Here is an 11,402-nt window from a genome sequence, read left to right as displayed (position 1 = left end):
CTGACACATCTTTCTACAGTCGTCACTTGCCACTTTGCGGTTCCACTTTCTTGGTTTTTCAAATATTGATTAATAAATCACGCTGTTTCATGGTTGAACATGGCCTAATAGCACTCAAAAACTACTGAAGCAAATTTTGAAGCATAAATGAAGCATAAAAATGGCTAAATGAACTAAAATACAAATGAAAGGCATTCAAAAGATGCTTATATATAGTATTCTACACGTCTCACTAGGTGTCGGTATTGGTACTGTCATGTTTGATGAGGCACACACACGGCAGATTGCAGGCTTTTATTGCAGGTTTGGATGATCTCACAACAGGTACAATAAAAACACAGGCTACTGTTGCTGCAGTAACCCACGGCAAGATAAAACTCAATTCTGAACACCTGAAATAACTCCCTGTTCACCTGTGTCGCTCTGCTCCCCTAGGGAAAACACACGAGTCTTATTTATGTCTTAAATGAATATTTACTCTTATTATGTCTACTATATTGAGTAATAGGAGTTTAAAGGTGACTATGGGGCGTTATTTCATGTCTAGAGGGCTCTAATAATGTTAAAAACCTTATTTAGAAGCTCTAAGTACAAAAATATTCCATTTATAAATAAGGAATCTTACTTTGCAGAAACAGTCTGGAACCAATTAACCATGATAAACGATAAACGAAATACTGTAATTGGCCCAACACACTCAATACAACTATTGTACATAGAAAGTTTATTGTTCTAATTGCATTAAGATTTTTAATTGGTCCTTGCACAGAAAATTGATTCCGTGGACAACAAACCATGTGACTATCACTGTCTTCTCTTATTGGTCACAGTATCGTTAACAGGAAGAAGGATTTGTGTGTAGAGCAGTGAGGTTTGTTGTTAAGGGTTAGGATTAGGATTAGGTTAGGATTTAGTGTTAGGTTAGGGGTTAGGGTTAAGATAGTCATGGGGTGAGGTGTAGGCCAGAGGTTATGGGTTAGGGTTATAGGATTAGGTTACAGTTAAAATTTACTGTATGATAGGGTCAGGGTTAAGGTTAGATTTAGGGTTTGGGTAGGTTTAGGTTTATGATTGGGGTTGGGTTAGGTTTAGTGTCAGGGTTAGTATTGCGATTTGTCCATCCATCCATTTTCTATACCGCTTCTCCTCATTAGGGTTGCGGGGGTATGCTGGAGCCTATCCCAGCTGACTTCGGGCGCCAGGCGGGGTACACCCTGGACTGGTCGCCAGCCAATCACAGGTATTGCGATTTGTATTAAAGTAAACTTGGGTTTATGGTTTAAGATAACAGCGTTTGGAATAGGATTATTATTACGGTTAGGATAAGAGTTTAGGTTACAGTTAAGATTTGTTTTTTGGTTTGGGCTATGGTTTTGGGATAGGTTTTTGTTTAGATAGAGTTAGTTTTGAAATTGGGGTGTGTGTTAGGATTAGGACATGAGTGGAGGGTTAGTGTAGGGTTAGGGTTTTGTGCCAGGATTAGGGGGTTGGGATCAAGTTAGAAGTTAGGGTAAGGTGCAGGGTGCAAGGTGCTGGAACTGGGACTAAAGGGGCCCATTTTCAATTCCTGGACTGCTTGGCCTCGGGTATTGACATGGGAGGGAGTGCGCTGTATGCCCATCCTTCTTATGGCAAAGGTGCCAATGAGGATGGCACCTAACTCCACAGAGTGTAGGAATGCCATTCACTGCTGGCGTGACTCACCAGAAGTGTATTTGTTGTGGCTTGCTCTGTGCAGATCTCCTAGTAAGTGGTTGCATAATAAAGAGGGTCCTATCTTAACTAGACTGCAGCCAAACACTAATCTCAGAGTTCAGGGCCAAAGGACAAACAAAGAGCAAACATGTAGGACAACAAACAATGTACAGTGTACAGTTTACCTGCTGCCTTTTAATCACTGACACGCTTAGACCTTGGAGGCACCATACGTGCGCCCTATCAGCAGCATGCACCGGTCAGGTTGGATTCAACCGCATGTCATCAGCCTCACAGGAGGCACAGCAAAGCATTGTGCGTGACGCTTGGAGACCCCCGTCCCACCCTATTGCTATCACTAAAGCACGTCTCAGTTCAGGAATAGCTTCTCGTTATCATCCCTCTGATCTTCTGAGGACAAAGCGCTCGGGCTGCTGGGACTCTGCTGGAGAGGCCTTGGTGAAAAACAAGAGCGCTAATGATCTTGGATAGATGGAGAGACACTGGAGTTTAATGATGCAACTGCATTAACTGTAGCTGTTTCTATCCATACTGTGGCTGAACGCCAGGAGGGAGTCACTCAGTATGTTAACGTGCCATCAGACAAAATCTAATTACTGGGTCCGACTGAAATCCAGGGTTGCAAATCAAATTTCTCAAAGTCAGGCTGACACACCATTATCCTGTGGTAAGAAGATGAATGACTGCAGCATGGAAACAATGGAACTGGACTGGACTAATGCTTTGACACAAGCACCTGCTAGGGCGTACTCACACGAGGCCAGCGCTTCTCAAGTAGTGGGGCGTGAGGTGTGAGATGCAGGGGGGACTTTCAGTATTTGGTGCCGACCTGCAAACATGTACTGCAGACATTTTTCTTACTTGGCACTCAAAAATTCTGTCCCCGAGAGCAGTGGTTCCCAAACTTGTCACGGTCGTGGATACCCCATTTGACTTAAAGCCATGTGCCCCCTACTCTTGCACACTTTACAAACATAAACCTTTTTTAATCTCCATTTACCAGAAATATTGAACATGATTAATTGGTTAATTAATTTTACAGTATGTAAGTAAATCTGCTTCAAAAATGTGTATTTTGCACTGATGGATACTAGATAAGCATTGGTGCTACATATCGTTTATTTCAGCCGGATGTTGGGATCTGTCCATTTGAATGGGTTGAACTTGAGCTTCACTTTTGTCCACTTGCAATTGCTGTGATTTAAGTCTGCATATTAATTTGATACCAAATTGAAAGGGAAAGTTTAACAAACATTTTTATTCACGTACCCTAATGACAATTGGCGTAACCCACTTTGGGAATCTAGGCCCTCGGGCAGGTGTGGGCAAACTGTGGCCCGCGGGCCACATAAGGGCCACCAAGTGTCTTAATATGGCCCACCATTTCCAAATTCCTTCATGTAACATCAAAACTGTTGCTGGCAACAAGACTCGCAGTGCTATTGTGGCACGCTTGAGCCAACAAACTAGTCAGATGCAATCTGAAGCTTGTAGAAAAAAAAGCAATCCAAACAACACAACACATGATGCACAAAGTAACCTACCTACCACGCCACATGGGCATACAAATATCTACGCACAATATAACCATGTAAAAAAAACACCCACATATTCCCGCCGCAAGGCATGCTGGGTAGCTTGTGCTACTCTTTCTACCAACATTTTGCCATTTTGTTGCATTTCTGCTGGATTGCAAAACATGTTTAGGAGGTCGTCAGAGAAGTAAACAAGCAGGAGTTAACATACTCTTGATGTCTTTTATTGTTCATAGTTCATATTGTTGTTGCAGTTGAACTACCCAGCATGCCTTGCGGGCATTTGTTTTATGTTTATCGCTTAGTTGTTGATTTATGTGATGTGTTAACTTGCTGTGGATGTGTTGTGTTTTTGTTTCGTTGCACCATGATCAATTATGTCGTTCTGCTTGATGCCTCCAATATACAGGCGGCCCCTCTGCCAATTTTTTTTAACCCAATGTGGCCCGCGAGTCAAAAAGTTTGACCACCCCTGACCTAGGGGGTGCATGACAGAAAATAATTGAGAACCACTCACGTAAACTCTAGCGCCAACCCTAGCTGTAGCGTCAACCCTAACAGTAGCACTAACTAGCCCTTCTTGATCTCACCTTCTCGTTGGCATCATGCGGATGATTGAAGGGTCCTGTGATGTTCCTGCAGACTGCTTCCATGTCTTTGATTGTCTGAACTTTGGTGAAGGCCGCATGCTGCCTCGGCACTGCCCACCGTCATCACACCATGCTGCCGCAGCTGCACCACTAGCTTAAGTATTCCTTTTGATGCCTCCTTAATTTAACCTGGACAACCCTGAGGGGGAGGTGGGATGCTGATGGTGGTGATGGCCTGAGGCGTCTCTGATATATGGAAGCCAGTTATTTGACTTATAAATGAACTGAAATGCAAAGTAGTTTTGGTTAAACTCAACAATGAGAGTTGATCTGAGTGTGATATGCATGTGGAACTGTGTGAAGTGTGTGACGTGCACCACTAGGGAGCATCAGAGCAGCATTGGAAGTGCATGCTGTTCTAAACACTGACTTTATGTATACAGTAGGTGCATCAAAAACTCACAGGGCTTGTGAAAGTTCCCTGTAATTTCACAGACGCCTGAATCAAACACACGAGGAGGGCATTCAGATGTTTCATTATGGGCTGGTGCTTGAAGGATGGTGGTCCCCGAAGGAATGCTGATGAGAACTTTGAAGCGTTGTGAGCATCAGAGGTGTATGTATCGCTTTGTTCAGCACCATACAGTGCACCTTAATTAAAACATTAGAATAACACATACATTTATATGAAGATGTGCTGTCAAGATAATAAAAAAAAAAGACAGTGGGCGGGAGCAGAAGCAGCAGCCAGGTAGGGGTCAAACAATGGCATGAAAAAGGCTGTAAACAAAGACTGTTCAAAGACTGTGCTCCCATTTGGTTTCAAATCATGTTTGAAGTCTGACATGAAATAGAAAATAGTCAGGATAATGCAGTGAGTCAATGAGAGTTTACTCTGGGAAATTTACAATGGGTCTAAAAAATCTCTTGAATAAATATATATTTTTTTGTTTATTCTGTATATTTGTATTTTGTGTATTTACATGAACAACATGAATATATATATGCTTAGGTGTCTTATAAGAATATTGCACAATGCTATTTAATATTTCAATTTTTTAATAATTGTTTTAAAAAATACATGTAAGTAAATATTACATTTTTTTTTATTACAAATTACTTACATTTTTCTAGTATTACATTTTTCTGTGTATTTGTATTTTGTATCATTATCTTTTTTTTAAATGGCCACATCATTTTGTCACTGATCATATTAATCATATTTTTTAAATACATAATTTTATTTTCTTATTTTTAGCACAATCCATACTTGAAAAAACTCAAGTGTCTTTTTAAAGGTAGGATTTGTATTTAATTGCTGCTTTTAAAAATAAATAAAATAGATATCACAATATTCTATGTTACAAATTACTTTCAAGTATATATTATTATTTTTTAAATGTTTTTTTTTCATTCCAGTTTACAAAAATACTGAATATCTGAGTTTTAAATGTACATATGCATGTACTGTAAATGCATAATGCAAGCCCAAGCATGCTCATAATACAAATCATTAAAAACAGCACAATAGCTCCATAAACTTGTTCTACAAAGAATGGCTGGTGCAATTTGAATGTGCGAGTGCAAAGTTGCACCTGCAGAAGACGTGAGCTATATTTGGGTGCGTGGCAGAGGAACAAGTTTATGTGCGCTGGCTTCATGAAATATTTGTACTGATGAAATATTTACTCGACAGGCAGGCGGGTCAAAAGGCAATGTGCCACGTAAACATGAAATTTAGCAGAACTAATAAGCTGGGTGCATGTTATAGAGACATCATCACCACCAGCCTGTTCTTTAATTCTAACTGAAAGTCACATGAGGAGGAACCATAACATCCAAAATCATTTGTCCTTTATTATGTATAAACACAAACATAAATTACTGGGAGTGTCATCATTTACAAAAGCGGGTGGCCATGGGGTGCCCGAGTCACGCGTCAAGAGCTCTTCCAAACTTGACAGTCCTTCATCCACAATGAATATTTGATATTTAAACATGGAAACAGCTGTTTTTGTCTTTTTCAAAGCATCTTAAAGAGAAACACATGTTGAAGGTTACAGTGAGAAATTTCATATACATACTGTATTTTTTTTTGTTTTTTTGGTGAGAGTATCTATCCTGTCAGAATTGATTTTTCAAAAAAAAACATTTGCTTGCTCGTTATGACCCAACGTGCCCAGCACTTCCGTAGAAGTGCATGTGTGCACAATGTAAACATTTCTTTGTCTTACAATACGTTCAGTGAAGCCTGACAGTGCATGGTGGAAACAAACTAAAACAACAGAAAACACCAAAATAATCTGACTGTCCTCCAAACACACAACTATTGCTCTGCTGCAGAGTCCAGAAGGCTTGTGCTACAGAGGAACTGAGCTGTAATTGCCATGTTAAGGCTCAGTGTAGTTATACATTTACTCTGAAGGCCTCCAGCTCACAATGCACAGCATTGCGTTTCATCTTTTCATTTTTTTCCCTTGACAAAAAAAACACAGCAACACTCACTTTACATACATCAGCAGCCTCTTGCAGTGTCGTCATTCTGACTGCTTGTCTATTTCAAAGTCTTCTTGGCGAGCTCTCGTGTTGTTACCTTTTCCCAATTTCATTTTGCCGAAGAAAGTGGATGTTGTTAGCGCTGTCCGCTAATTCCGGGTACTGTTCCGTGGAGAGCACGTAGTAGCCGTCGTACCCCAGAACCTTACCGCTGCTCAGAAGCTGCCTCTTCTCGCCTTCCGTCCACGGGCGGCCGCCCTCTTCGCCGTCCCGCACCCGCTGCTGCTCTGTGGCCCACGCCCCCGCCAAGGCGCGTTGGCGAGCTAGCTCCACCACCCGCGCCTTCTCCTCGTCCACGGTGGCTCCGTAGCGGATGTGAAGGGCGAGGGCGCCGGCGCGGATCTCCACGTCGGCGAAGCGTCGCGTGCGGCTGTCCATGACTGTGGTGGACTGGGAGACGGTCACGTTGACTCCATTCTCCAGCGTCTTGTGACCGCTCGTGAGGTGCAAGGCGGCGAGGTCGGCGTCAGGGAGACCCGGTTTGACAAAGTAGTGCGTGTCCCGGCCTTCTATCGTGAAGTGGAGGTCCTCCAAGTAGAAGGCGTTGTTGAGGATGGTCGCCACCTTGATGCAGTCCTCGCTGGCCATGTTGAGGGTGTGAGCGTGCACGCTGCCTTTGTATATGGCGAACATAACGGCCCTTCCTATGGGGGACATGGCCGCTGAGAACCACAGCCAAGACTTTTCACCCCGGCGACCTCGGCTGAGATGGACCTCTGGCAGCCGCTCGAATGACAAGAGCGAGTGCGCTTGTCGGGTTACTTCCTGCTGCACCCCAGAGATGGACTGTAGGAGAGAGTGCAGTGAAACGTTAACGCCTCAACATGGCAGAACCTGGCTCTCCAGGCCATTTAGAAGCTTTGGAGGCTTTTTTTTACTTGCCAGCCAAATGCAGATGAATCCCTCTGTGACAATTTTCCTGCCACACTTTTTGTGTTAGGGCCTCGAACCAAAGTAGCCTTACATAAAAAGATTGTTTCAACTCTATAGCGTCTGCAAAACATTGCACATTACAGAGCTCGGCAGTGTGCAAATGTATTCAGCCGTAGGAAGTACACTGTTTGCTTTATTATGCAAATATGTCCCAATTAAAAGTAATATTCTAAGAAATGCATAATAGCAGCTTCAAAACAGATGTAAAAGGAAAAGAGTTGAGAATATAAAGTTTGATTGCTTCTGCCTACACACTAAAACAAAAGGCGTCTGTGAGTTAGAGGCCACTCAGCTACTATTACTATTAATACATTCAAATATGAACGCAACCAACCGGCAGATCGTCCCACAGCTGACTCTTCCTCAGCTCGTATGATGGCATGCTCAGGTCGAACTTCGGAACAGGAAATCCCGGAATGGTGTTGTGAAGGTGAAAACCAAAAGTGACAAGCCAGCTGTTCACATCTGTGCAACAACAACAAAACAACAGGATGTTTTTAATTTTCCTTGAGTGTTCGTAGATTGTGTGTTGTAACAATGCCTCTTACCTGCAACATATTCTCTCACTTCGTGGACTTTACTGATGGGATTGTTATTCCTGAACATGTAAAGGTTAAAAGGTGCCGGCTCTTTGCCGACGTTCCTCAGCATTAAAACATCAGGCACCGTCCACCTCCCGGACATGATGTCGTAATCCCTCTCGCCAAAGTGCAAAAGTTTGGTGAGCGGGTCATAGAGTCCTCCGTGGAAGCCCAGCACCAGCTGGAAGTCTGGGTTGGAGTCAAAGTAGACCTCGCCATAAGCGGTGTACTGAAGCTGTTTGACCAGGAGGCCATTGCTGGTGAAGACCGCCAGAGGTGTGCCGGTGTTATCACAGGCGATGTAGAACTCCTCGCCGCTGCTGATCTCCATGGCAAACAGGTGGCCTTGGAGATCGTAGTAAAGCGAGGTGATCTCTGAGCTGGAGTGGTTGTAGACGTGTGTGATCCGAGCTGGGTAGCTGAGGTCAGCGTAGAAGTACTGCAGGTGCTGGCCGAGGCTCGTCTTGGTGGACACTCTGCGACTGAGGCCGTCGTAACGATACTGAATGGTCCAGCCACTGCTTTTGCTGTAGACCCTCACAAGGAGACCTTTGGAGTTGTACTCAAAGATCTCTGCCCCCCTTTGACGGAGGAAACCGTCTTCATCCATCCTGTACTGGATGTCCCCGAGACGGGTGATCCTGTCCCTCAAGTCGTATCTCAAAGGAAGAAGTCTGGCGCTGTTTCCTGCGTTCAGCAGGTGCAGGTTTCCGTTCAGGTCATATGTGTAGCGCCACGTGACTTTCTCGTTCAAGTACACGGTCTGCAGCTGGCCGTCCACGTCGTACTCATAGCTGTACTTAGTGGTGTTGGCGAAGGGGCCGATCTTGATCTCACGCTTTGTAACGCGTCCGACATCGTCATACTGGAACGTGATCCAGTACATAAGTGAGCGAAATATCTCGTATTGGATCTCCTTGATTCGTCCATGCGCGTCAAAGTGCTTGGTGTAGGTCATGACCGCCGTGGATATGATCTGATTTATGTCGTAGTATATCACCCCAAACTTTCCGAACTGCTCGATCTTTCCAGAGATGTCGTCAAACTGGTACAAGTCGATGGGCAGCGGCGTCTCGTTGATGACTCCTTGCACGCTGGTGACGCGCAGGCTGCTGTCGTACGTGTAGTCAAAACGTGCATTGACCATCCCGTCCTCACTGAAGCGGAAGATCTGCCGGTCCACCAATGGCCCCACTTGCCTGTAACGAATGGAACAGATGAACCCTTCGCTCTGCAGGTTGACCGTCTTCAGGACGCCCGCCGTCTCGTCATAGGTGAAGCTGACTCTGGTGCTGTCGTACAGGATCTCTGACAGCTTGTTCTGACGCCGGTACCGATAGAGGACCCTTCGACCGGTGCCAAAGTGAGATACTCTCATGAGGAGGCCATCCTCGCTGTAGTCCACGGCCACTGAGGCGTTGCTCTCTGGAGGGTGGTAGAGGTTGCGGTAGTAGCCCACCGAGCGGACGGTGTGCATGGTGTAGCGGGCCACGCTTGGCATGGTGACACCAGAGAGGCGGTCCAGCGAGTCAAAATCAAAAATGTACTGACGCTGACTGTGGAGCAGCAGGACCATGGACTACACGGATAAGAGAGAGCAAAGAGGCAAGTGAATTAGACTCTTATGCAAGGTGTATGAATAGGCAGACTGGCAGTTTAATGATTGAGAAAGGCAGAATGAAAGAACACTTGCTTGAATCTACAATGTGAGCAGTTGGTCCTGACCACATTTGTTCATATAAAAAGTTATCAGTCGTTGATAGAAACCATCACTCCGCACCAGAGGACACGCCACCATAGCGTAAACACAAAGCTGACAATAAAGTCCTATTTTGCAGCAAAGCTTTCTATGCCAGTAGCTTCAATGTATTTAGCCAATTCCTTTTATTTCATTTATTTGATCATTTATCAGTTTTATTTTTTACCACGGGTTAATATTGAATGGAAGAAATCTCCTTTTCGGAATGGTTGAGGTACATACAGGTGGTCCTTGGGTCACGTATGAGTTCCGGTCCTACACTGTGATTTCAGTGGAGTTTTGGTGTAAATCGGGTCTTATATCTAAATGAACTCCTAAGTCACTCACACTGTACACAGAACAGACAAAGAACATAAAATACATGAATATATACAGTAATAAAACAGTCAATAATAAATGAAAACTTCATACAAAGTAAAACCCAAAGCATGAGCAACCTGTCCATCTCAATGAGAAGAGAACTACACTGCCTAGTTATGACTTTCAGAGGATCAGCGACCTGGCACATACGCGTACCACGCTGTAATTCTCGAGCGAGTCTTGTGTTTATGGACCCAAATTAGGGTTTTAGTTAATTTACGGGAGGGTGTACATAACCATGAAACGCCGTAAACCAAGGACCACCTGTAGGCCTATACGTACATTTTCCCAGTCCTACGACTTATTGGAAGAGAAAAATTTGACTTTTTGTGCAGGAATATTTCTAAGCGTCCGACCAGATCAGACACTAAGGGATATATTTTCATGGTACCTGGGGATTGCTATGATAGCTTGTGATGTGTAAAGTAATGGTTCAATGAATTTCATTTTTTGGCGCCTCAGCTCGGTGACAGCATCCACAGGCAATTTCGGGGAGAATCGCAATTTCCCATGTTTCCCGGTGTTGCTGTGACTGTCTGGTTGAGTCAACAAAGACATGTGATCAGAGGGTGGCGGCGTGCACTTGTGATTACTCACGCCCTCCAGTTGAAGTCGTTTACAGTAAATGGAGGTTGGAGCACTGGCTGTCTCGCCGAGTTTCATCACCCTTCTCTGTTAAAATGTCATGCCCAGTCATCCGCGGACACATCCGGTGTTCCCAGTGCTCCCTGAGCTCTCCGTGCTCCTTATGTCAGAGTGTGCACACGGCACTTGTGGTCACGCAATCAAAGCCAGTCTCTTTGTGAGAAACAACTAAATAATGCTTAAACGAAAGAGATCGAGGGAGCCTTAAGACGGTTCTTTTGCTAGTTGGTATTCTGTCAGATCAGCATCCTGTGAAATGCGTTGCATAACTTTGAAAAGTATAGGAAGTAACTTCAGAGCATTCCGAAGAATATCAAAGCATCCAATTCCAAAAGTGTCCCCATAGTGTTGTTTGATGGTGCCTTCTGTTTGTCTGCAAAGATGTAAAAATCAATGTATGTTGGCTCTTTGTAGGTTTCATCTGCTCATCTGCTACATACAGTGACAAACATTAATTTCACCATTTGATTTATTGTGAGCTTAAAACAAATTCAGATATGCAGTCACTTGGCAGGTCATAAATAAAACATACCGACTGTGATGGTCCCCAGCTGTACACATATAGTGCTTTAAAGAGTGCACACTGCTATTAAAAACACATGCGCTTTGATGGAGCGAGGCTAGCACAGCCCAGGATACTTTCGTCAAGTTTGGCCTCCTTAGTTGACCCCCACAGAAAAACAGCTGGCTATCTCAGGATAAATGATTAAATAACACCGCTGTTCTT

General features: G+C 44.0%; 1 protein-coding gene and 1 long non-coding RNA gene across 7 annotated transcripts in view; one reads left to right on the top strand and one right to left on the bottom strand.

The window, feature by feature from the left end:
* LOC129189477 (uncharacterized) overlaps positions 1 to 11,402 on the top strand; it is a 43,546-nt gene that overhangs the window by 10,655 nt on the left and 21,489 nt on the right. The window lies entirely within an intron of this gene.
* The window catches only part of si:dkey-237h12.3 (teneurin-3), a 259,967-nt gene continuing 253,955 nt past the window's right edge, over positions 5,391 to 11,402 (bottom strand). For 4 of the 5 annotated variants that reach the window (XM_054791150.1, XM_054791153.1, XM_054791151.1 and 1 more), the window contains 3 exons: positions 7,879 to 9,490; positions 7,665 to 7,795; positions 5,391 to 7,183 (listed from right to left, as the gene is read on the bottom strand). In XM_054791150.1, coding sequence (XP_054647125.1) covers positions 6,431 to 7,183; positions 7,665 to 7,795; positions 7,879 to 9,490 — 2,496 coding nt within the window. In that variant the 3' untranslated portion in view covers positions 5,391 to 6,430. The remainder of the gene's footprint in view (positions 7,184 to 7,664; positions 7,796 to 7,878; positions 9,491 to 11,402) is intronic. The other variant, XM_054791155.1, reaches the window with a different exon arrangement.

Source organism: Dunckerocampus dactyliophorus, chromosome 11 (genome assembly GCF_027744805.1).
Source record: "Dunckerocampus dactyliophorus isolate RoL2022-P2 chromosome 11, RoL_Ddac_1.1, whole genome shotgun sequence".
Taxonomy (NCBI): Eukaryota; Metazoa; Chordata; class Actinopteri; order Syngnathiformes; family Syngnathidae; genus Dunckerocampus; species Dunckerocampus dactyliophorus.
Note: the sequence above shows the minus strand (reverse complement) of the source record. Positions and strands in the feature narration are given on the sequence as shown.